Source organism: Oscarella lobularis, chromosome 1, assembly GCF_947507565.1.
Source record: "Oscarella lobularis chromosome 1, ooOscLobu1.1, whole genome shotgun sequence".
NCBI lineage: Eukaryota > Metazoa > Porifera > Homoscleromorpha > Homosclerophorida > Oscarellidae > Oscarella > Oscarella lobularis.
Window position 1 is genome coordinate 5,862,947 of NC_089175.1, and position 23,796 is coordinate 5,886,742.

Below are 23,796 nucleotides of genomic sequence, written 5' to 3' on the forward strand. Positions count from 1 at the left end.
ATTAATTCAGACAGCGTACACCGAGCGCACACGCGGCGTGTTCTATAGACGCGCTCTATTCCGGGTTGATCTGTAGAAAGCCGAACGAACATATTGTGAAGCAGATGATGTAAACCTTTGACCCCTAAATGAATGGGCACGCAACATTGTCTGTAAGCTCGGCTTCCGTTATACCCCGAAGAGCTAAACACGGATTTCTCGGTAAAGCACTAAGTGCGTCAGCGTGTAGCAACAATATGGAGTCGACTCATTCCTCGCCAGAATATGAATCGCGGGTTCCACTAGAACATGCGACGAATGGAATAGATCAATGACCCAGCGGATTTGAATGCGTCATAATCTCAAGTATAAACGCGTATAAAACCACAAGCGATGTCTGCAAGGTAATTTCCAGAAAGATCAATTAAGGAATTAAGAAGTCCGCCCCTTATGTACTTGCCCTCTGGCAAACGAACGAAAGCATATATGACCCAAAGAGCAGAGAAGAACAGCATTCGACTCGCAAAAACCTACCGTATATATGCATTCGCTGCCACTAACAACACTCTGTACCCTACTGATTGGAGCCTTGTTCAGTCAAGCTGCAAAGGTTTGTAGTAAAAAACGATCACCCGGCACTCGATCGTCGGGAGATCAATTCTTTTAAAACAGCTGCACAACGAAATGACGACAGATGAGCTAGCTCGACTCCTCGGATCGAGATCTCTTGACGAAAGTAAGAAGGCTTGTGTGATACGCTAGCGGGGCTGGACTGCATGGTTAATTAATTGCGACTTCCTTTAGTTCCAGACTACGACCTTGTGACCCCATTTCAAGTGGACAAACACGGATCGTTTCACAGTAACGATCTATCGACGATTCACTTGCGAACGCGACGCTCCGACTATCATCTCGTCAAAGACGTACCCGCTCATTTCAAAGTGCCGGCGTTCGGCGACGTGCACCACTTGGCCGTCTCGCCTAACAACGAATTGCTGTCGCCGGGCTTTATACTACAAGTCCATCTCGAGAATGGAAAAATCGACACGCACTACGAATATACTCATTCGCAGTACGTCGGCACGGTCCGTGGCGACGAAGACTCTCACGTGGCCATAAGCAATCACGGCGGAAATCTCGTAAGAGCTCTTCACCTTGCGTATACTTACTACTGGTTCTTTTCAGATGGGTGTGATCATCACAGCTAATGTGACCCTGATGCTTCAGCCTCTTCCTGACCATCACTCCACCGGAAGCGAAGCCAATCCTGACAACCACACGCATATTGTTTACAGACGCCAGGCGGACGATGACTTGCCCACACCTCCGTACGAACGAGCGAGAGGATGCGACGTCAACGAATCCATTCCTGCGGAAGATTACAGAGAGGCGAAAAAGTTCGCAAAAACATTGCGAGCAATGCGGCACGGAGAAGATTTACCGCCTGGAGTGAATCTATCTCTTGCGGCGGGTATCAATCAGCAGTACGTCGTCGAAGCCATCGTCGTCGGAGATAAGGAGCTTCTTCGAAAATGGAATTACAACGTTAACAACGTCAAATATTACATCATCACCTTGATGAATACTGTAAGAAATGCGCCGAAATGTCTTAGCCAAAGCTGACGGATCGTTTTGCTCAGGCATCGAGCATGTACAATAGAGACAAACTCGGCTACGACGTCCGTCTCATTCTCACGCGAATAGCCATCTTTCAGTCTGAAAACGTAAGCCAATCTCAGCAAAGTGACGTAGCAAGAAACCCATTATTTCTACCATACAGGCTCAGCGCGACCAACGTCTGTATATATCGCGAAATTCAAAGACGACGCTTGACAGTTTCTGCGATTGGCAAGCGAGAACTAAACCTGCAGCAAACAGCAGACTTACCTACGATCACGCCTTTCTATTTACGGGGTAAAAATTGTCTAATCAGAAAGCAAAGGCACTATATTTAAATTTAAATTTTCCTGCAATAGTTACGGATTGTGCTTTGGCCGCAACGAAGACTGCTGGGAACTTGGTGCGTACTTGAACTACGCCATCAAAGGAAGTAGTAGTAATGTAGTGTACTATCTAGGTCGCGCCTGGGTTCAAGGAATGTGCCGAGATAAGTATGCCTGCTCCGTTAACGCCGAAAAAGGCATGCAACTTGGATTCGTTTTTGCTCACGAGCTCGGACACAAGTGCGAACTAAATTTACTGATCTCTATATCTTACAAACCACAATTATAGTCTTGGAATGTCTCATGATGGTGCGAACGGAAGGTGCCGTGCTGAGGACGGCTACGTCATGAAATCGAGCACGGGGCTAGCCCAGCGTATTTACCTTTGGTCGAGTTGCAGCAAGAACTATCTACTCAGCTATCTCAGGTATATTGAACCTGATTCTTAGCGGAAATGTAGAATAAGAATTATTTGTTTATATAGTAAGGGCGATACACAATGTCTTCTCGACAACCCAAAGCATTTCTTTTTGAAGTTCGGAAAAGACTACTATCGTCCGCCCGGCAGCATCTACTCCGTCGATCAACAGTGCAAATTCAGTTTTGGTTCGCAAGCTACTTTCTGCCGAAAGGAGACGCGAGATTATGTAAGGCAAACGATGGTCTTAGTTGGCGTGAACTGAGAAACAAATCTGTTGCTTAGAACGTGTGCGATAGACTCTACTGCGATGACAAAGACTGGCCTCGATGTGTAACGACATACACCGGAGCCGCTGACGGAACTCCGTGTGGGTGTGGAGATCAAAGGGTACAGTACAACTAGACGGGTATGCTCTTCTTTTCTCTTACTAGAGCGTCTTTATTGTCAAACAGGTGTGCTATGATAGGAGATGCGTAGACAAAAACAGTGCGCCCTTTCCACAATTGCCCGAACCGAGCATGTTCAATCCGAGGCTCCGTTACGATGATCCCGACGGCGACGGCGTTGCACTACCTCGCGCGCCAAGCCCTCTTAGAACTCGGCGCATTCCCGGGTGCATTAGCAACCCCTGTCGAGCCTCTGTTCACGGTCAGTGGAGCGCTTGGTCGGCTCCGTCAGTGTGCAGCCGATCGTGTGGCGGCGGATTTCAGAGACAGAATCGTTTTTGCAACAGGCCACGGTAGCAACGTAAACACAGCATACAGAAAAGATTTGAGAATTAAATCCTGTCTCTCTTTATTAACAGACCCCAAAACTGCGGTCGGGAATGTTCGGGCGAGTCAACCCGCCACACTGAGTGCAATACGCAGGTATTTACGTGTGGTTAGTCCATTGGTTGCGATAGCGTTTCGGGATTTGCAAAGAAATGCGACCGCTGCGGAGTGAGCGTGGGAAACGAAACCAACTGGGCGCCCATTAGAGGTGTCTATAACATTACGCAGCAGTGGCAAGGTCATAATGCGGTCTTTTCAAAACTCTTATACAGTATACTGTATATGTATACCAAATACGTTTAGGATATCACACGGTGACTACTTTTCCTACTAAGGCCGGAAACATTGTAGTGAAGGGAAGCACATCAGTAACTTTTGGTGAGCTGTACCGCTACATTTTTCTGAAATATTATTACTGGCTGTCATTTTCAGCTCTTTTTGACACGAGCGGCAAAGGTCTCTTCAGATTTTTGCTCAATTCGGAAACGTTCAGCTACGGAAACGTAGTCTTTCGTTACACGGCAAAACCACCGCGCATTCAAGCGATCGGTCAACTCAGCAAATCCGTTGTACTCAAAGTAAGTCATTGCTCCGCGCGTGCAGCAAAGATCCACGAACGCTTTCTCTAGCTCTATACGACCGGTCAGAATGCGCAGACACCAAACATTGAGTATTCGTACTACATACCAGTCATCTCAAAAGACTCTGATTACGCCTGGGCAGTTATTCCGGGTCCGTGCAGCGTCACATGCGGAACAGGTGTGCATTACACTAACGAGCTCTCAAAACTCAACTCGGCCTTTGTTTCCTCAGAGGAAGGAGTGCAGTCGTCTGTAGCAGAATGCCACAAAAAGAGCAACGGAGCTAGTGCGGATAAAAAGAACTGCGCTGCTTCTACTCCGCCCCCAGTGAGACGTCGTCGATGTAAACACAATCCGGAGAACGTTGTTCCGTGTCCGGCGTTTGACTGGTTTGCAGAATCGTACGGCGAGTGCAGCAAATCGTGCGGATATGGAACAAAACAGCGAACCGTCACGTGTCGCAATAGCCAAACTCGTCAAGTCGTCGACAATGACGAATGCGATGCTACGACTAAACTCGAGACCGAGACGGACTGCTCTGAGGGACCGTGTGTAGATCAACACAAGGAGGTGTGCACGTTGCTGCTCAACTCTTCAACGTGCAGGAATACCGTCGTGCGCCAATTCTGTCGTGGAAGCTGCGAGTCGGCTTAGTGGAGCAAAAACTTCTCTTTCACCCTTTATCTTTATGTAGACAAACTGAGCGCTTGACTTACCTCGCTTCATCCACCACCGACGCAATTGCATCATAAATGCATGTTAGCGCTCAAAATTGTCTGACATAGTGAGTCCGTATAGATAAATGGTGAGTCGGAAATGTTACAATTTGCTTAATTGGGGTGTTCAGGGACCCTACTCCAAAACTGCTCTAAGAAACGTAATCCCATCTGGTAGGAGACGCGTCGTTTGACCGTTAAAAGGTCAAAAAACGCGTCTCCTTCCCCATAGCAAACGTTTTAAAAACACAAAGTTACGACACTTGATAAAAACCCCACGGAAGCCGCCTGTTGGTGCTATGGAGGTTTATGCGGTATCAGAGTGCCTTACAGGAGCAGCGGGGCTAATGACTAGGAAAGTCAGGTGAGGAAATCAAGCAGCCACCGGGCCATGATGATGATCACCTTTTATGCTCCGAGGTACTATAAGACACCCTACTATGTATAAAGAACAGTGCAGGGCAACCAGGGCAGAGTTAATTCGAAGTGAGAGTGAATAGACTATAGTTTACAACTCGCTTGGGGATATTTATTTTAAAAAACTCTCAGCTTGGGGAGTTTGAAGGCCTCACTCTAATACTATATGGGATAATGCTCATTCCAATGCGTGCAATTTACCTTCGCCGGTCTGGAGCGCGGTCCTTCACGCGAAGTCCGAGAAGAGAAGAAGCAGTAGAACCCGGATCACGAAGAAAACTAAAAAACAACAAGTATGATACTATGATGTAATCGCTAACTCATAACTGATGACGGTGTTGCATTGTCTAACTGATGCAAAACCAATATTCTTTTTCAAAAAATTAATCCAACTCCAACATTAATATAGTCAAATTTTGACCCTTCTCGGCAGAGTCGCGTGCTGCACAAACGTAGCCTCGTCAGTTTGAAATCTATGCATACTATATGGTAGGGCCCCTTCAGATGTATTTTTACTTCAACACTAGCTCGACTATATCAGTCAACATCAGATCTTCCATTTGAAGGGAATTAATTAATTAACGTTTTAAACCGAAGCAAAGAGATATTTGTTAAAAATTGCGATTTTATTATAGGATGATGCAGGTGCAAGTTGTTTGAAAAAAGCAATGGCATACGTGTACAATAAATGATAGAAAAAAACAAGAAGCGATTCTGTCACCGTTTTGCCATGCAGGCATTTGTCAAGATGTCAAATACGGTGGATAAGAGCTACTTTTGCCAGTCGAAGGATAAATGCTACTAGTAGAACGACTTTGGGAAACCTGAAGAGCTTCGGCTTGATGTACAATCTGCTAAACTGCACAGAGCCAAACGAATAGATAAGCACAAACAACGACGCCAACATTTGAAACCATTCACCGTTTCTCAGTGTCTCTTCCTTAGCTGTCAATAAGAAAATTGCGGCGGCAATTGCTGGAATCAATCCAAAAATTCGTGGAAGGATTTTGTCTTGACTGCTTAAAAATGTCGCCGCCGCAAACAGCAAACAGACGCACAAATCGGTAAATGACAGGTGCAACATTACTCCGTACTCTTCACGTTGCCATGCAGCAGACATTGATATCAGTTCTGCAGAAAGCATCGCAACAGCGGTAACTCCTATAAGGTAACGAATATGTTGCCATTTTTTCTCAAAAAGATTACACTGAGAGTCGACTTCTTCTGGTGTGTGCTGCGAATCGAAGATAAGTAAAGTATGAACGATGCTAATGAGTGAAATGAGCGTTGCATAAGCTGTGCTCTCTAGTGCGGCAGCGCCCTTTTTGATCATTGGCTGGCTATTATTGAAGCACTTCAAAACGCTTTCGCTTTGCGGTTCTCGCACTTTCTGCAGGACGACCATAAAAAAAACTGCATAGATAACAGAGACTGCGACGTGCCGAAAAAGATCCCAAATCGTTTGATCCGGAGAAGGAATGCCTGCTTCAAACAGATCTTTAAGAACAACCACGTAAAAACATATTGCAAAGAATCCCAGCAGGTCCAGGAAGGGCAGAAACACGTTGCCAGCGGGGGCCAAAGCGAAGCTGCTCACCGATATGAAAAGGAGCGAGACAGCTCCAAACGTCAAGAGTATCAAGGAACACGTAAAGAAAACAAACGGCAGCATCGACTCTTTCCGTCTGTTTGTCTGTAAAAGCGCGTGCCTTTTGCCTTTCATTGTCATCCCGACCGTTTGTTTGGAGGGCGGATAAGTTGTGAGACGACGTCACGTGAGCTTCGGTCGTGCATAGATTAAATAGATATATGGTATGACGAAATCGGCGAATTGAACACCCAGCGCGGCAAGAAAGAGAGAGAAGATTAGTAATGAGTCTAAACATTGAAGCGTGATGTTCTTTACTGGGATGTTGTACAACTATGACCAATACATTCATAGCACGGTATATATATATAGATCACACGACGGGTAGGCGTCATTTAGTTAGCAGTGCGGTTTACGTGTGCAGGCTAGACACGCACGAAGATCAAGAAAAAAGAAAAGAGTGTAGACACAACGCAAGTAAAAACGCCGCACGTTTCTGTGAGAAATATTGTATTACCCAGACAAGGCCAAGAACAATTATGAGCCCCCACTCGGCGATACTGAGCAGTGTCATTCCACTCCATTCGGACCTTTTCATTTGTATCCTTGAATAGATCTTGAGACATAGAAGTTGAACTGCTTGAAGCCAAAAGGCGAGAAACATCATAACAGAATTATGAGTTGCGGTGTTCATGACCAGTAAACTTGGTTGTAGCAAAACCACAAAAAATGCCGCAACCGTACTAAGCGCAAGAATGAATTTGTCAACAGTTGTGTCTATGAAAGCGCCAAGAAGCTGCAGAATTGAAAACATGGATGTAATAATAAAAAAAGCTGGATCTTTCTTATTTTTCAGATCAGCGCAAAGGAAAGCTCCGAGATACAATAAAATGACAGATGCACCAGAGATGATCGGAAGGTAGCGAAAGACCCAGTTCCACTGACTTTGAATACGTTTGACAGCGTCTTTTCCAATGTCCTTTCTAGCACTGTCATTTAGATCAAAATAATACCCAAGTATTTTCTGAGCGTATTTGGAGAAGGCAAGCATCATCTGCCAGCAACATAAGCTGAGAATCATGCAAACGCTTTCAACCGTTATGAGCACAGATTTGCTCCTTAAGTTTCGTTCAGGATCTGTCCATAAATTGGAGTAGGAACGAGGAGGATCAAAAGCTCCCACAAGGATGAAAATTACAGCAGCTATTATTGCTTGACCAATTCCACTGAGAAAGAAATAGAAAAGAATGTCATCAAATAATCCTGCTACTTTTCGGATCACATTGTTAGCGGTTACGTTCTCTGAGGTTTGACGATCAAGGTACGACCCAAGATACTTTCTGATTGTGCAAGCTGCTTTGCTTGTCCAGGTGACTCTCAACAACTGGGAGTTATTTGCACATAAAAAGTCCCGGAGTACCCACAGACATACAGCTGGTACCAAGATTCGAACGAACAACTGCAGAAAAAATACTGCCAATGCTGCCGGACCAGTGCCGCCAGTTTCCGTTTCGCAGTAGTCTATAACTCTCGCTGCAGAAAAGAGAATTTGCATGACAGCTACTATCAAAAATAATACCCAAAGAAAGATGTGTGACACTTTTTCTGGGTTTGACACTTTTTCCAGAAACCGGAAAACAGAAAGATCAAAGACATTCATGGTGAACTCATAGGTGGGATTCGCTTCTTCTGTTGCCTTGCAATTCGTACTCTTCTCCGTCAGTGAATAGAGTGCTCGTATCAAGCTATCTTCAACTTCAGATTTCTTGCTATCCTTCTTGAAAGAGAGCGTCGGTACTCCCGAGAACATACACACGTCTTGATCGCTCTCGTCAAGTCGAACTCTGAGAAACGAAATTTCACCGTTGTCTAGCCTTGATATAGCATAATCCTGAAAGTATCGTTCTCGTTCTCGCAAAGAATCCTTGTCGTAAGTGTGCCGTGCATCTACTACCGCTTCGCAGCTCTTCAAAATAGTTTTAAAGTTTCGAAAGCGATTTCGCTTCTTTTTCTTTGGTTCGGCGGAAAGAAGAGCTGTAGAAATATTATGCTTGCGTAGGGAACTCTCTACTTTTGTGTAAAGGTCATCAGATCTGTTTCCAAAAACAGCCACTTTTGTCTTCCTTTCTTTCAGTCGCTGCGCAAGTTTACTAACTACAAATAGGGTAGGTCCAGAGTCCAAGGGCACGACGTAACGTTTACTCACCTTTCAAAGGTCGACAATGATCCTCACTCTCACTCTTACTAACTTCACTTCCTCCTTCGTTTTCTTTCTTTGCAGTTCTTGAAGGCGGTTTTGATTCCAGTAACGTTTCCGCCAGATCTATGCAGTTATGGTTCATGCAGGCTTCAGCCAGTGCTCCAACGGTCGCGGAGGAGCCTCGCTTAGACTTCCACTTAAAAATAGCTTTATAACAGTATAATGCGTGATCCTGAGACGGATCCTCGCGAATTTCAGCAATATCGTCGCCGCTAAGCTCTAACCGACGTGACGAAAAATTTACCCAATCTCTTCTTATTAGATCAGAAACAGCATTGGCTATCTCGTTAGTAATCGGGCCCGTCCTTTCTTTGGCAGTAGAGCGTAGCCGTTGTTGAAACTCTACAGCAAATAACAGTTTAATTAATTAATGCTCTCTTCGATTTTGTGCTTTGGGCTTCATCTTACACTCTAGTATTACAGTTCGATCACGCGAGCAAAAGGGAGCCTCAGTCTCACAGAATAACATTTTGGCCCCAGGATAAACCTTCTATGATTGCCTAACCTTGATCGCTTTCCATGTGTTTGTTTTCAAAAGACAACTGTATCAGGCCTGCAACACTAGAAGTATGGTGACGCGCAGAACTCACAAGCAACTTTAGGAATATCAGGAACGCGTCAAACTGCACGAAGGAAGTCAGCTCTAGGCGTAGTTTTCCAGATAATAGACAAAGTTTGGGTACCGGGTACCGTATGGTACTCAATTCTGAGCGATCACGAGGTGCCTCACGTGCTGCCATGGCAACGTTTATCCATAGAATAAAGAGCGGTTAGATAGTGGCTAACGGAAGAATCCTTGACTGGTGCGACGGACGATGCGAAGAGATCGCTCCAGATTCAAGAGCTTGAACAGGATCCTAGCGAGATACTCCTGGAGAGTCATCGCTCATGAACACCAAAGCATAAGATGACGTTTCCTCGACGTGAATCAGCTTGGTTGCAACGCCTTTTTCAGCAATGCCTGTGCACTTCTTTTGGTCCTTCGACGAATTTCACCACGAGATCTTTTTTGGGTCCACTTTGCGCACTTTCGTGTTCATTGCTTCTTTGTACTCCACTGATGAAATTCCTGCAGCACCGGAATCTGCCTTCATAACGGGAAGAGACGAAAGCGCTGAAGGAAAGTCTTTTGGCGTCCAGCTTGAACATTTTAGCCCAATCTCTAACCGGAGAAGAACTGAATGAGATATTGTCTCGCATTTTTTGGTTCATCCCACGAATAAAAACGCCGTAGAGATGAAGTTCAAGTCGAACGAAAGTGCAGTAAATCGTACGGAAATGGAGTGAAACAGCGAACCGTCACGGAAACAAGAAATTGAGGACTAAAAATGTGGAAAAGAGGTACAATGAAAGAGCAAAAATTTAAGTGAGGCTCCCTTTGGAAGCTAGGAGACGCGTCGTTTGACCGTTAAAAAGGTCAAAAAACGCGTCTCCGTCACATAGAAAACTTTTTAAAAAATAGAAAAGTTACGACACTTGATACAAACTGCTCGTCGACACTTCGTCGTCCGTCAATAATTTTGATGTCCAGGCTGTAAATCACTTATTCTCTCCGAATCCGGCTCGTGTGCAAAATTCGTCGTGCAAAGCGCCTGAGAGAGAAGGGATAGTAGAATAGTACAAAAAATGGGCTTCTATTATTATACTTCTTGTCCTTTAGTTCACGAGCAAGATCGCTTGTACCCAGAAGCAGACGCTTCAGTGCAGTCTCGTCTCATCGAACCGCGAACGAACGAAGACTCGCCCGTTCACGCGCGCTCTCGTTAGCTCGACGTCTTGAGGTTGAACGCGAATCAGAGTTCGTGATTCTACCACGGATTGTTGAGTGATTCTAGAACTACTCCAAACGCAGGCGATAACGAAGTCGAAATGACGCCTGCAACTAAGCCTCGCCTGATTTTTGACTTCCTCGCTGCCCTATCATTTGCCGCAACGCAAGCTAAGCGCCGCATGATCGACGGACGAAGAGCTTTGTTGTTGCGGGACGAAGCACTGCGCGCACGCTAAGCACCGATGCTGCTCGACATTGTTCTCGCCAGTGTTCTTTTATTCCTTATCCAACCCGTCCAACTTCAAACGGACTTCTTTCCGACGAACCTAAACTCGCCAGAATTCGCGACAAATGCGACCGACTCGCCGAACGTGACCTCCTCGACGCCACGCAGTCCATCGGGCGACATTGGCTCAAACGACGACTCTCCCCACTGCCCCACCGACCCGTCGTGTTCATCTCGACTCTCCAAATGCATCGAGTGTCGACAGAACGCGAACTGTCGCTACGGAACCACAGTCAACGTCCAATGCAGATGCACGGTAACGTAAACAATAGAAAAATCGTCCTAGATGACGTCGAGTTCGTCTATAGACGGAGGAAAGAGTGTTCAATAGAACAGCGATATGTTCGTTCTGCCATCAACTCAATTCGACGCAGTATACCTGTTCGAATGATTCGAATTGCAATGTAAGGATTTAAATTAAATAAATTAAATAAATAGACGTTTTTCTCTTAAGGCTGTAGCGACGCCGAGAGAGCGAGTCACGTTGACGTGCACGGTCAATCCGGACGTGCTCTGTCTGGGCAATCGGCAATTCAAGAAGTTCTCGACGTGCAATTGGACGTCTGGACATCGCTGGTCCACGGCCATGCTTTTGAGTATTACTCTCGGCGGTTTTGGCGTCGATCGTTTCTATTTGGGCCACTGGGAAGTCGGTCTCGGGAAACTGTTCAGCTTCGGGGGAGCGGGAGTGTGGACGCTCGTCGACGTGATTCTTATAGGGATAGGTTACGTTAAGCCAGCAGACGGTTCGCTTTACATATTCTAAACATTCTAAACAAGGGATTTTAATTCTATAAAGAAATTCTTCTCTAGAGCGGATAAAGGGTTGTAAGCAAATCCTTTCCTGCTCTGTATCAGCTCACGGTGAGCGCCTACCAGCTAGGCTTCTTACAAACGCTTCACTGTCGCCACCTCGCTGCTAAACTGTTTATCATCGGGCATGCAGCCCAGTGAACGTCGAAACCCATTTCGAATGCCAAAGAATTTTATGCATGAGTAACAAACACATCACTGCTTATTAAAGAAGAAAATTAGTTCTACGCGTAAGCTGCCCCTCGTTAGCCTTAAACCTCTGTCCCTCTGGTTGATTGCATCAAGAGGCTGATTATCAGCTCGCAGTTGGAACGTACAGTACAAAGAGCAATTCCTCAAATGCTGAGTAGATTTATAAGCGTAGCCGTTGCACTTTTCAAGTAATTATACAAGAAATTGAACGCTCTAATTTCAGCTGAAATGTAAAGCACACAGAGTGAGACATCTCACAACTACATCGACCGACAGACAAGACCTTTAGACTAAGAAAAAGCTGTTTGCAATTTTGAGAAAGAAACAGCTCCGTTGTCAATCAAAGAAAACAGAAGCGACAATGAACTTCTCAGGCTTTTTTACTTTGCCAAATGGCATTTATGATGTATTTCTTTTTCGCTTCTTGTCTCTTTTGCTTTGCTTTGAACGATATCGCTGCAGTTGCTATTGTCGCTAAGATTGTGCCGACGATCGGTGCAGCAACACTTGCGGCGCCAACAGCAGCGGTGCTTGAGGCAACTGTGATCGCCCCGCTCTTCACGTCATTGTTTTCGACCTTTTTCATTAGGCGATATTCATCTTCTGTGATCCTGCCGTCTTTGAAACGGCTTGAAAGGATAAAGCGATTAGCTGCGAAACCCACGATTTCTACAGCTCCTCCAACAGCTGGTCCAATGGCTCTTAAAGCTGTTTTCCCTCCTACTGAAAGCATAGGCTTGGAAAGGCCTGCAAAAAGTATGCAACATTTTTAATTAATTTGCAACGAACTTTGTTTTGTGTACTTAAAATCCGAGAAGCACCAGCACCAGCAGCTGCCACGGTTGTCACGCCTTGAGACAGGTTTGCTCCAACTTTTGAAACAATCCTACATCCTTGACAGCCCTGTCCACTTTTGCTACCAATTCCTTCTGCTTGCAACGAGATTCCTGAAGTGTCTATTATGAGCGATAATCAACTGGCAAATTATTGCTCACCTTCTCCTCCTTTCACTATCCAAAATGCCCAGTCTTCGCAATTCCACTTAGGCAGGAAGTAGATAGGAAATTCCACTTCTGTCCCTTTGGTCAAAGGCACAACCCGACTATTTTGTGCAACTCTTTGAGAAATTGTGACTTTTCGGCGCTCCCGACCTTCTGGGAACAATTGTCCCTTTACCGACATTTCAATTCTAGTTTTAATTGCCTGTTTGGTTCTTGCATCTCCTAAGTATTCAATTCTAAATAGTCCTGCAGCTTTCTTGTCGACTTCAGGCTTCATAAAAGTCTCGAGTGTTGTTATTTGCGCACTACCGTTGTGTTTTCTCATCGGACTTCTAAAATCTATTTTGTCGTCGGTGCCGAAATGACCAATAAATATTTCTCCTGTTTCAGAGAAAGAATGTACCACTCCAACATGGGTATAGAGCACCGATCTTCTAACAGCAATAATGTCGCCAGTCTGCAGCTCTTCTGGGTTGTACACTCTAACAAATACTCTGCAAACGTTTAGCTCGCATTCCAACCAACGCCAGTCATCTGTAGCGACCGACAACTGATACAAATACTTTTCAGAGTCGCTTGATGCTAAGCTTCCTATGACGCTGTCCATCTCCGCGATGAATTTCAGAGCAAACTTAGCCCGCTTCGCTACAATTTTTTTCGGTAAGATGGTGTACTGAAATCCTTTTTCTCTAGCCAGCTGATCTAACTTTTTGCCTGGGCGCCACTGAAAAACGGTTGTGGCATCTTCGGCGAATTGAAAATAAGACACCTTCTTAGGATCAGTTGAAAAGCAAGGCTTCGAGGGGCGATATATTACGTCGTATTGGCCCTCTGAGTTTCCTGAAACAACCACGCCGTATCGTTTCCTACTTAATGCAAAATCGGCAACGATCATCATGCCTTCGGACAGTTTCACAATGTTATTGCGAAGAGCGGCCAAGAACTCTACATCGCTGGCAAAGCGCTGCGTCCACGATTTAGCCAGAAAATTGTAGACATTAACAGCCCTTTCTCGGTCATACAGAAGCGGTTCGCAACAGAGGCGAAGGCTTCTAATGAAGCTAAGAGGAAAAGAAATCACGCGCTTGTCTATTACAGTTGTGAAATTCGGCTTTGCCGCAATTCCAAGCATTGACGGCCCATCGGGCAAGAAAGACAGCTTCCACGCGGTGCCAGAAAGAAATGCTGATGCAGGAACTGCAGCTTTTGCTGAAGAACTAAGCATTTCCATAAAATCGGTGCTTGCCATGTTTTGGGGCACAACCTCTGGTGCCTCCAATACCAACTGCGCGCGCTTCGCAACGTGTTGGTTGTCTGCACAATCGTTCAGCAAAAACTTTTCACTGGAAAGTCGAGTAAACTTAACGCCTTCTTTAGATTTTGCGGCCACTCCATAGCTTCCTTTGTAAAAGAGGAAAATACCTGGCCTTGTTTGACCACTGATAGTAATAATGGCTTTGCTCCCGAGAGAAAAACAAGGCTTTTCCGAGCTCATTGTGCGCCGATCGTTTGAATGCGTTGCTGCTAATTGAAGTGATGAAAGCTCGCAAAGCATTGGGCTTTATATAGGCTGGAGGCTGGATATTACATCATCATTGTGGAATCCCCTTGTTGACCGCATGTGGCCTTATTCCAACTATCCGATTCGGTTGTTTGCTTCGGGTTCGGGTTCGGATTCAGGTTCGGGTTTGGGCTCGGGTTTCTTTTTATATCAGAGGTTCGGGCACGGGATATCAACAAGGGTCTTTTCCCTGCGCGTGCCCACGTAAAAACAAATTTGCAGGCAGTGGAGAGTGAGGAATGGAGAGGTTGAACGACTCACATGGCATGCGTCAAGGTTTGACACGAAAAACGCTAAGCTGCTAACTAACCAAACCAAACGCGGTTATTATAAAACCATTATTTACATATACAGAATTCTGGTGTTTGCTTTGGATTATAAATCTTTGGTTCGGGCACGGATTGTCTCTACAATCCGTGGTTCGGGTTTGGCGTTTCGCTCAGGATTCTTTTATAGAGGTTCGGGCGCAGGGAATATTCAAAACAGGGTCTTTTCCCTTGCGCGCCCACGTAAATTAAAAATGGGGCTGCGGCAGGCAGAGGGAAGGATGAAGAGATTGAGCGAGTCTCATTTTACCAAATTTTGGCGTGAATTTGATCTTTGCGGCCAAGAATATTAGCCCAGCGATGTTCCGGCGTCAAATTTGTTTTGGTCTCAGCAGTGCACGTCAGTATTGACCGTACACGTTAACGTGACCCGTTTCCTGGCGTCGAGAGAAGAGAAAATGCTTCAGAGGGCTTCAGCTATCGAACGGACATTAGAACATGCAGGTCAAATCAGCAATTGACATAATCGATGGTTTATATTGCGTTTACGCTCTGAAAGCTCTTTGGCCTAAGATACTTCTCCACGAAAATCTATTTCACGCCAGATGAGTCGCCAAATCTCTACTTTTTCGTGGAGCGAGCGCAGGGAGAATTCTTCCCATGCTATAGCCCACCAGATTTAGCACAACCGTGCCTGAACCACCAGCCTTATGTTTATCCCTTGGACCTAGATGTTTTTATCGGAGCATTTCGGAAGTCGGTCGGAGTGGGAGTCTTCGGCGTGGCTCTTTACCTACAGTAATCTAAAAAATTCTGCTCTACAAGGGAATTTTCAATTCTAATCAAACAAATTCTTCGTGGGGTTCGTTCGTATCGGGCAACTGGTCTAAATCCAAATCGAGACACACGGCGGGATGCCGAAACGGAACCTCGGCGCCGTCCGGCGGCTTCGCCAAAACATGAGCGTTCGAATCCGTTACGCTGTCGCTATTCAACGTGGAAACAGTGTCGAGGGACCCCCTAGAGCGGGGATGATACAAAGCAGGAGCGGATTTGCTTCCTGCTATGCCACCACCATCCTTTACTGCCTGCGATAATCGCGTGGCGCTGCGTGCGCCTCCCAGGTTCCCTCTTCCGAACGCTTTACTGTCGCTCACGTCGCTGCTGAAACCGTCGCCGTCTCTTCGGCCATCGTCGATTTGCTTGAGATCTTCCAGACTGTCCAGAGTCGGAAGAGGCTGCAGGAGTTCCATTTCGAGTTGACTCAGTCCGAGTGGCGCCACCGACGTTTCGCCGTCGGACACTCTCGCCTCGTCGTCGTGAAAGATGACGTCCAACTCGCCTTGCATAACGAGAGTCGTTTCGGAACTCTGATCCGACTCCACTCCTCGACCTCTAGGAACCTGACTACCCTGCTTCGATGACCCGCTTACCGACTTGGCTGAGTCGAGAGAAGCCTCGGCCTTCGCCTCTTCCACAGCCGATCTCCCCGGCCGAGGCATGTTGACCTCGCTCGTCGAATCGATGTCTTCCTGACTAATAGTCCGCATGGGAGCCTTGACGAGCTCTCGCAGACTATTCGGCAACGATTCCGCATCGGCGCCGGCGCGATTAGCGAGTAAGGTGCGTCGACGATAGGACCTCGGCGGACCGCTGTCCGTCGGAGCTCGAAAGTGCGCGCCTGGATACGGTCGCACGAGCGACGGTGCCGACAATTGCTCGTATTCCGAAAGACACTGAAGTCGAATGACGTCGGATATGCTATCCATTTCGATTGGCGGAACGATCATGCCTTCGTCGACGAACGAACTCGCGCCCGTTTCCGACGAGAGATCGATTTCCATGCCGGGAGGAATTTGCGCGGCGTGATCGAGCACCGGAGAGTGGCACGGGCGAGTGACGACAGTCGCCACTTTTACAACGGGAGCCTTCTTCGGCTTCTCCTTTTCCGCACCGTCGACTTCCGCCTTTTTGACTTTGTCGAGTTTTGGCGTTCGTTTTCCGCTCGATCCCTTGCTACTCCCTTTCGATCCCTTGCTATTTTTCGTCGATCGCGACGTGGTGCTTGCCGGGTAGGGAGGAGGAGCGGAGATTTCGTCGACGTTCGTGTCTGTGCTGACGGCTGTAAAATTCGTTGCTTCGAGCTTCGTTTCGTGCGAAGTCTTATCGGAAATGCTTTTGACGAGCTCGACACTAGATATCGTGCTCTTTTGCTTTTGCCCCGTGGTGACTTTGTAGATTCTTCGGTGCGACTGACGGTACCAGATGAAAAAGAAAATACCGACGAGGAGGAGAACCAAGAGAGTGACGAGAACAGCAATACCTGCAACTAGTTTCGAATCCGCGTTTGACTTGTCTTCAGAACGGGATTCACACTGACTTCCCGTGTATTGGTTGGTACAGATGCACCTGCCGCTTGGCGTGCACGTACCACCGTTCTTGCACGTCAAATCCGAGCAAACGGGGAGTTGAAGCTGGCACGTTGGACCAGTAAATCCCGGGGCACAAACGCACGATACGCTCTCGGCGTTCCCATCGTCGTAACAGGTGCTGCCGTTGTCGCATGCCGCCTCAAAGCAGCCGGCACTCTGAACACATTTCGGCCCATCAAAAAAGTAACCGAAAGGACATTGACAACTAAATGAGACGTTGCTACTGGATGAAGTATCGCATGAACTTCCAGAAGGACATAGCGAAACGCTACCTCTTCGAACGAGAGACGCAATCCCGTTTGGAACGTTCAGTCCGCTCACCATTACGTCAGCCACGCATCCGCGTAAGCCGGAACCGTTCGTCCCTCCGATGAGTATACTCTCAGCTCTTCCATTCAGCAGAAACGATGACACATTCAGTAAGTAAGTGTCGTTAAGAGAGAGAAGCGATTCTGAAATGGAAATTTCGTGCCACGCTCCGTCTGCCAGATAAACGTTCGTTTTCTTCTTTAACGTCGTTGTTGACAAGGTTAGAAATCCATCTTCGAGCTACAAATAAAACGAAGATGTACTGCTATACTATCTAAATAAGAATATGCGTCTGAACTGACCTTGAGCTCAGATTGACCTACTACAAGCAGCACCGATTCAGGACGTCGGATTCGGAAGCGAAAAGAAACCGTTAGGGAAGCTGATACAAGCGCTGCTCTTCTTTTTCGCACTGCACTTTGAGTCGAGATCATGTCATTGAGTATGTGATCAAGAAACAGTGCGTAGCCGTCAGCTAGTTTCACCTCCAAATAGCCCGCACCATCAGACTGATACGTCGGTTTCTCTGCGAAAACAAATAGATAAATACTTGGACGAGGAAAAACCGTACCTTTCTGACTACAGTCGATTCCTGTGAAGGAGTCTTCGCACAAACACACCGACTTCGTCCACAAATCGAGGCAACTTCCTCCATTGAAACACGAGCTCGATTGGCACGAGGAAACTGGTATTCCTTGCTGCACTCTTTGACTATGCTCAGCAGACTGGAGATCGAGGCGATTGTGATTGACGTATAACGCTCTGAGAGAGCCCACGTAGTAATTGAAAACAATTCCTTCGCGGACGACGGGCGACGAGCCGGCGATCACAATTAGATTCGTCAGAAGCGCTCTAAAATTTCGGTCAGAATAGAAACGCCCAAAGTACGCGAGTGTACGACATACCTAGTTGAATAAGAACGCGTAAGTCTACATTTATTGTCGCCCACTGGACAGTGATCCAAGGCGACTTCATAGCTCTAGAGACAAAAAAGTTAAAGTCTGTGTAGGCATGATCAGTCAGTTGCTCACCATTTGATAGAGGTGCAACTGAACGTGATGCCAAGAACGGTCGCTTACGATTTTTTCAAAAGTAGAAGAAGCGTTGCCGTCCTGAACTGCGAGCTTGGAGCGTACAAGCTGCAACGCAATAAAATCCGTGCCATTTCCCAACGTCAGTATCAAACCAGAAGACAAAATGGTAGAGAAATCGAACAGCACTTCAACGTCAGAAGCAGCATTAGACACGACGTAGGTAACGGACGACGAGGCATCAAACGTATATGGAACAATGTCGCAGTTGACTCCGAGGTAGCCAGACATGCATTGGCATTCATATGACCCCGAAAGCGAGAGGCAGCTGCCTCCATTCAGACACGGAAGCGAGCGACAGAAATCAATCTGCCGATCGCACGTTTGCCCAGTAAATCCAAACGCACACGAACAGCGAAAGCCGCCTCTAAAATCCGAACAGGAGCCATTGTTTTGGCACGGACTCGACTGGCATTCGTCGATGTCCGTTTCGCACCGACTGCCCGAGAAACCAACGGAACAGTCGCAACGATAGTAGTGGGAGAAAGGATGATAAGAGAATCCTCCAATAGACATCTCCGCCGATTCGAAGTCTATTCCGTACTGGCAGGTGGCTCCGTTCAGGCAAGGCGACGATGAGCACAAATCAGCGTCCACCTGTAAAATAGTCAGGCCAGTTGAGCGCTCAATTGCCACTTCATTCGTTTGAATCATCGAAGCCCAGTCATCTCGCGCAATGTATTGACCGGAGGAATTTCGCGCGGCCACTAAAACGTCAAGATCTCGCTTAGCCGCCGAGCCTAGACTCAAGATTTCCACAGACGCTGAGAGAATAGTAGAAACGCTGCGAATGAATCCGGCCGCGTAGTGAGAAACAAACCGATCACGAGTCACATTGTAAACGGCGACTACGACACTGCTCAGCAGAGGAGTATTGTCTTTCTGCGTTACGACGACGCTAATGACAGCTGATCCAGACATAGGAGGATTTCCTGAATCGTAGGCTGTCACCTCAATAAGAAACGGTTGACTTTCATCTTCGTATTTCAAAGGCTTTGCAATGATTAGTTCGCCCGTAGCTTGGTTAATCAAAAACGTCAAATTTGCCGTGCTGTTCGTGATTTCGTATCGCAAAAGAGAACTAAGTCCTGCGTCCTTGTCGAAAAACGTCACTTTACCGACCACTTTTCCTAAAGACGTGTCTTCGCTCACATGAACGGTTAGGTTACTTTGATTTAGAAGAAGTTCTGGTGCCCAGTCGTTTACGTCGGAGACGTAAACCGTAAGAGGGACATCCGATCGAAGGGCAGGCACTCCGCCATCTATGGCACTGACATTGAATTTGTACATCGCCTGTTTTTCTCTGTCTAACGGAGAACGGGTGTACAGCTCTCCAGTTGTGGAATTAATTCGGAATATTGATTTTTGATCGGAGGGCAATGCATAGTGTATCATTCCGTTCGTGCCCATGTCCTTATCAATGGCCCCAACCGTCATGACGAGAGCTCCGAGTGAATTTTCTTGGACGTAACCGGTGTAGGTAGATTGAAGAAAGGATGGACGATTGTCATTGACGTCTATCACCTCGACATTCACTTGGGCGAAATCCTGATGCTGTGCAGCATTGATGTCGTGAACCAGGACCGAAAAACTGACCAGGCTGGAGCTTCGCGTAGCCATCAAAGTCTCAAAGTCAATAGGGCGCTTTACAAGCAAGTCGCCCGTCTTGCTGTCAATTTTGAAATACTGGGCACCCGCACCAGATTGAATGACGTACGTCAAGACGGCGTTAGATCCTATATCCTTGTCTACGGCAACGGTGCGTCCCAACACGGTCCCATTAGCCGTATGTTCTCTCAAAGAGAAGTTGAACGACTTGGAGAGAAACTGCGGACTGTTGTCGTTTACGTCCAGTACCACAATACGCACAGCAAGTGTGGAATTCAACTGAGGGACGCCTCCGTCAACGGCCAACACAGTAAGATTATAGGCATCGGTCGTTTCACGATCTAAAGGCCTGGAAACAGTCAAGTCTCCACCGGGCAAAAGCGTATATGCCGAACTTCCAGACAACGACAACGTCACCCGTCCGTTGACGCCAGAATCTTTGTCAAATACTTTGAACCGATAGAAAGGATGAGGGGGTGTGACACCTTCAGATATTTTCAGCGTCAAAACGTCTTTGCCTTCACTGAACATCGGCGCGTTGTCGTTAATGTCGCTGACGTCAACGGTGAGATTCATCGAAGCGGTGCGCGGCGGAAAGCCGCGATCGACGGCGGCGACGATCAAGTCGACGCTTCGCGCAGTTTCGTAGTCCAACGGCCGATTCAGCGTGACATTGCCCGTCGATTCGTTGATAGAAAAGCCGAGATTAGAGTCCAATATGTATCTCACTTGTCCACTCGTTCCTGTATCGGAATCAGAGGCTGACGCCGTGAATACGTGATCGCCGACAAGAGCGTCTTCCCTGACTGTCACCGATGCTTTAGCGGAGTGGAAAACGGGGCCTTCCTTATTGACGACGGTCACCTCTACGGCCACCTTGACAGAAGTTGACAGAGGAATGGGACTCATATCTTCTGCTACAACGTAGAACACGTACTCCTGTATCAGACTACGGCCTAAGGACCTAATAAGGATTATTTCCCCACTTTCCGTAACGTTAAACGGCGTCGACGCGTTTCTTTGCAGTTGATAATAAAACAATTTCGCGTTGATGCCCTGATCTTTGCTGACAGCGGCAACCGAGCCAACGGTAGTATTCAGCGAAGCCGTCTCGACGACAAAGAACGTATAGCTCTTCTGCAGAAACTCCGGAGGATTGTCATTTACGTCAGTGATAGTCAGTTCGACTTTTGCCGGCACGACCGACGTCAGGCCTCCACCGTCTTCCGCACCGACATAGATCTCGTACGATGACCGAAACTCTCGGTCGAACGACGCTAAAGCGGATACATTGCCCGAGGATCGATCGACGCTGAAGAGCGAGGAGCCGTTCTCTGTCCTGGAGTCCAAAAAATAGGTGACAGATCCATTGATACCGTAGTCCAAATCAGTAGCAGTCACGGTGCACAGAGGTACACCTGGTTGATTGTTCTCAACAAGAGCGGCAAAGTAGGTAAACTGATCAAAGATGGGCCGATTGTCATTTACGTCTAGCACGTCAATCTGAACAGCAGCGTGACTCGTTTGCTCGGGCACGCCCAAATCCGATGCCTCGACGACGAGAGTAAAATTCGCCACCGTCTCTCTGTCCAACAACCGCGTAGTACGTAGACTCCCGTCAGCGCCGACTCGAAAATAAGTGACTCCAGGCGGCGGCGACGCACTAGCTAACGCGTACTTCACCTGACCGTTCATTCCATCGTCTGCATCAGACGCGTGAAGAGAAACGACGTGAAATCCGATAGGCGCGGCTTCGGATACTCGAACGCGGTAGACTTTATCTTGAAACACGGGACGATTGTCATTAACGTCGAGGATAGTAATATTGACCGTGCACGTCGCGGATTGACGGGGACTGCCGAGGTCATTTACTCTGACGACGAGAACGACGTCGTCAAATTTTTCTCTATCCAAACTGCCGGCTACTTGAATCAAGCCACTCGTGTTGCTCACGCTAAATACTTGCACTGGAGATGACGACACGACGCTGTAGCTCAGTTGAGCATTCGTTCCGCTATCTAAGTCACTGGCTAACACGGTCCCCACGCTCGCGTCCAACGGAGAATTTTCCGTGATATTGAAATCGTACGCGTATCGACTGAATTGTGGCGTATGATCATTCACATCTTCGACTACGACTTCGAAGGAACTAGACGTGAACAGCGACGGTTTGTCAACGTCGGTTGCCGTGACGATCAGATGATACAAAGCAACCGATTCTCGATCCAATCGCATCGACGTCGTCACGGCATCGTGACCGTCCCACTGATCCAACACGAAATGACTCGAATAATTCCGTGCGGCGAGCGAGAGCGTATGACGTCGAAATTGCTTACTCCAATCGCGATCTGTCACACTGACAAAGGCAACCAACTCGGGCGGATTCGAGTTCTCGGGGACCTCAGCATATTTGACAGTGTCCACAAATCGGATGCTCACTTGGGGAGCATTGTCATTGACGTCGATCAGCTTGACCATAATCTTAACGGCCGTCTCGTGTCGGTTACCGCCGTTGCTCGCGACCACTTCAAACTCGTGCTCCTGCTTGACTTCGAAGTCGAGCAACCCCAGCGTGAAAACGACGCCGCTCGAAGGATCGACGTCGAAGAGTCCGCCGCCCGCTCGGACGGCGAAGACGACGCGTCCGTTCGTTCCGATGTCGGCGTCGGTCGCCGACACTCGAACGACGCTCGTTCGAATGGGCACGTCTTCGAAGAGGACGGCACTGTAGTTCGATTTATCAAAAATAGGCGAATTGTCGTTGGCATCGGTTACGTTCACGTCGATATACGTCACACCCGATAGAGGTGGAACGCCTCGATCGGTCGCCGTCATATTGAAGCGATACTCGTCTCGTCGTTCGCGATCCAACGGTCGCACGAGAACCAATTCGACGAGAAAGGCGTCGGCGACGAGGCTGAACGTATCGCTTGCATTCCGCAGTCCAACCAAGGAGTACGCAATCTGAGCGTTGACTCCGGTATCGGCGTCCAAAGCCCTCGATAGAGCGAACCGCGCTCCGACTTTCGTCTCCTCGTCGATTTCGAGGCCAACGTAGTCGTTCGGATATCTCGGCGCGTTGTCATTGACGTCGAGCACGTCAATGGACACCAAAACGAAGAAGGTGGAGACGCTGTTCGTCGCCGTCGCGGTGAACGAGTATTTGATCGCCTGGCTGGCGTTCTCTCTATCGAGAACGATTCGCGTCGATATATTTCCCATGGGATCGATGCCGAACTCCCTCAGGCTGAGCGACGCGTAGCTCGCCGTCGGATCGCGACAGAGCGAGCCGACGCGCGTTCCTATTGGCTGCTCTTCGTCGATAGAAAACGTTTCCGACGAGAAAAGTTGGCAGTTTGCCTTCGTCAGTGTCCAGTGAAGACTCCACACGAGGAGGACGTGAAATAGGTGGAACGGACGAGCGATGCGACTGCGTTTCATTGTCGTTCGTTTTCGCTTACGACGAGGCTCTTTCTCTCATTTTTCCGCGACCGCCAAGTCGAGCCAAGTACTAGACTTCGAAGCGTTCAATGATAGACAAATTGAGCACGTGAGCCGACAACAACGGGATAGACCACCGAGACGAAATTGGACTCGCGGCTGCTTTTCTCCGAGGGAAAGTCGACCGAGGCGGGAACGCGAGGATCCGAGTACGGTCCCCTCTTCGTTTTCACGGCTTGCAGCGTCCACGGAGCAGAAAAACAACAGGTGAGTCTCTCCTCTCCCCCGTTTCGAAGCAGAATAGAAGCGTGGGCCATGCCTGAGACGAAGATGATGGCGTTGATAAG

General features: G+C 47.6%; 6 protein-coding genes across 8 annotated transcripts; 3 read left to right on the forward strand and 3 right to left on the reverse strand.

The window, feature by feature from the left end:
• Positions 1-465: 465 nt before the first annotated feature.
• Positions 466-2,211, forward strand: LOC136195677 (A disintegrin and metalloproteinase with thrombospondin motifs 18-like). Its single transcript, XM_065985126.1, has 8 exons — positions 466-589; positions 674-715; positions 784-1,118; positions 1,165-1,566; positions 1,620-1,703; positions 1,760-1,893; positions 1,956-1,999; positions 2,057-2,211. The coding sequence occupies exons 1-8, from the start codon at positions 466-468 to the stop codon at positions 2,209-2,211; spliced, it is 1,320 nt and encodes a 439-aa protein (XP_065841198.1).
• Positions 2,207-4,587, forward strand: LOC136194205 (A disintegrin and metalloproteinase with thrombospondin motifs 18-like). The gene is made up of 10 exons (XM_065983275.1): positions 2,207-2,349; positions 2,407-2,569; positions 2,626-2,730; positions 2,796-3,082; positions 3,149-3,212; positions 3,267-3,354; positions 3,420-3,494; positions 3,549-3,694; positions 3,746-3,875; positions 3,930-4,587. Exons 1-10 carry the CDS (start codon positions 2,219-2,221, stop codon positions 4,349-4,351), a joined length of 1,611 nt encoding a protein of 536 aa, XP_065839347.1. The 5' UTR covers positions 2,207-2,218; the 3' UTR covers positions 4,352-4,587.
• A 2,139-nt stretch (positions 4,588-6,726) lies between these two features.
• Positions 6,727-10,668, reverse strand: LOC136194169 (uncharacterized). Of its 3 annotated transcripts, XM_065983242.1 has the most exons (6): positions 10,572-10,668; positions 10,325-10,515; positions 9,184-10,270; positions 8,923-9,020; positions 8,625-8,814; positions 6,727-8,572 (listed from the first exon to the last, which is right to left on the reverse strand). In XM_065983242.1, exons 3-6 carry the CDS (start codon positions 9,416-9,418, stop codon positions 6,861-6,863), a joined length of 2,235 nt encoding a protein of 744 aa, XP_065839314.1. In that variant the 5' UTR covers positions 9,419-10,270; positions 10,325-10,515; positions 10,572-10,668; the 3' UTR covers positions 6,727-6,860. The 3 variants fall into 3 exon arrangements, with proteins under 3 accessions (XP_065839314.1, XP_065839301.1, XP_065839308.1); XM_065983229.1 differs by having other exon boundaries at positions 8,625-9,020; XM_065983236.1 differs by lacking the exon at positions 10,572-10,668 and having other exon boundaries at positions 8,625-9,020; positions 10,325-10,532.
• Positions 10,667-11,734, forward strand: LOC136194252 (TM2 domain-containing protein 3-like). Its single transcript, XM_065983324.1, has 3 exons — positions 10,667-10,991; positions 11,044-11,139; positions 11,190-11,734. Exons 1-3 carry the CDS (start codon positions 10,692-10,694, stop codon positions 11,499-11,501), a joined length of 708 nt encoding a protein of 235 aa, XP_065839396.1. The 5' UTR covers positions 10,667-10,691; the 3' UTR covers positions 11,502-11,734.
• A 151-nt stretch (positions 11,735-11,885) lies between these two features.
• LOC136194189 (uncharacterized) lies at positions 11,886-14,289 on the reverse strand. The gene is made up of 3 exons (XM_065983255.1): positions 12,736-14,289; positions 12,544-12,687; positions 11,886-12,487 (listed from the first exon to the last, which is right to left on the reverse strand). The coding sequence occupies exons 1-3, from the start codon at positions 14,234-14,236 to the stop codon at positions 12,111-12,113; spliced, it is 2,022 nt and encodes a 673-aa protein (XP_065839327.1). The 5' UTR covers positions 14,237-14,289; the 3' UTR covers positions 11,886-12,110.
• Positions 14,290-15,271: 982 nt separating this feature from the next.
• On the reverse strand, positions 15,272-23,737 carry LOC136194151 (protocadherin Fat 4-like). The gene is made up of 5 exons (XM_065983208.1): positions 18,341-23,737; positions 18,215-18,288; positions 17,881-18,161; positions 17,612-17,835; positions 15,272-17,549 (listed from the first exon to the last, which is right to left on the reverse strand). The coding sequence occupies exons 1-5, from the start codon at positions 23,447-23,449 to the stop codon at positions 15,411-15,413; spliced, it is 7,827 nt and encodes a 2,608-aa protein (XP_065839280.1). The 5' UTR covers positions 23,450-23,737; the 3' UTR covers positions 15,272-15,410.
• Positions 23,738-23,796: the final 59 nt, after the last annotated feature.

Excerpts from the sequence above, each read along its gene's own strand:
- LOC136195677 (XM_065985126.1), top strand. The coding sequence starts at position 466 with ATGACCCAAAGAGCAGAGAAGAACAGCATTCGACTCGCAAAAACCTAC. Across the intron at positions 716-783 it reads ATCGAGATCTCTTGACGAAA|TTCCAGACTACGACCTTGTG; the intron begins GTAAGAAGGCTT and ends GACTTCCTTTAG. Across the intron at positions 1,704-1,759 it reads CCATCTTTCAGTCTGAAAAC|GCTCAGCGCGACCAACGTCT; the intron begins GTAAGCCAATCT and ends TCTACCATACAG.
- LOC136194205 (XM_065983275.1), top strand. The coding sequence starts at position 2,219 with ATGTCTCATGATGGTGCGAACGGAAGGTGCCGTGCTGAGGACGGCTAC. Across the intron at positions 3,213-3,266 it reads ACACTGAGTGCAATACGCAG|AAATGCGACCGCTGCGGAGT; the intron begins GTATTTACGTGT and ends GGATTTGCAAAG. Across the intron at positions 3,876-3,929 it reads CAGCGTCACATGCGGAACAG|AGGAAGGAGTGCAGTCGTCT; the intron begins GTGTGCATTACA and ends TTGTTTCCTCAG.
- LOC136194169 (XM_065983229.1), bottom strand. The coding sequence starts at position 9,418 with ATGGCAGCACGTGAGGCACCTCGTGATCGCTCAGAATTGAGTACCATA. Across the intron at positions 9,021-9,183 it reads ACACATGGAAAGCGATCAAG|AGTTTCAACAACGGCTACGC; the intron begins GTTAGGCAATCA and ends TATTTGCTGTAG. Across the intron at positions 8,573-8,624 it reads TCATTGTCGACCTTTGAAAG|TTAGTAAACTTGCGCAGCGA; the intron begins GTGAGTAAACGT and ends CCCTATTTGTAG.
- LOC136194252 (XM_065983324.1), top strand. The coding sequence starts at position 10,692 with ATGCTGCTCGACATTGTTCTCGCCAGTGTTCTTTTATTCCTTATCCAA. Across the intron at positions 10,992-11,043 it reads ACGTCCAATGCAGATGCACG|ACGGAGGAAAGAGTGTTCAA; the intron begins GTAACGTAAACA and ends GTTCGTCTATAG. Across the intron at positions 11,140-11,189 it reads CGAATGATTCGAATTGCAAT|GCTGTAGCGACGCCGAGAGA; the intron begins GTAAGGATTTAA and ends TTTTCTCTTAAG.
- LOC136194189 (XM_065983255.1), bottom strand. The coding sequence starts at position 14,236 with ATGAGCTCGGAAAAGCCTTGTTTTTCTCTCGGGAGCAAAGCCATTATT. Across the intron at positions 12,688-12,735 it reads GATAGTGAAAGGAGGAGAAG|GAATCTCGTTGCAAGCAGAA; the intron begins GTGAGCAATAAT and ends TAGACACTTCAG. Across the intron at positions 12,488-12,543 it reads TGGTGCTTCTCGGATTTTAA|GCCTTTCCAAGCCTATGCTT; the intron begins GTACACAAAACA and ends TACTTTTTGCAG.
- LOC136194151 (XM_065983208.1), bottom strand. The coding sequence starts at position 23,449 with ATGAAACGCAGTCGCATCGCTCGTCCGTTCCACCTATTTCACGTCCTC. Across the intron at positions 18,162-18,214 it reads ACGCGTTCTTATTCAACTAG|AGCGCTTCTGACGAATCTAA; the intron begins GTATGTCGTACA and ends CCGAAATTTTAG. Across the intron at positions 17,550-17,611 it reads TAGGTCAATCTGAGCTCAAG|CTCGAAGATGGATTTCTAAC; the intron begins GTCAGTTCAGAC and ends TTTTATTTGTAG.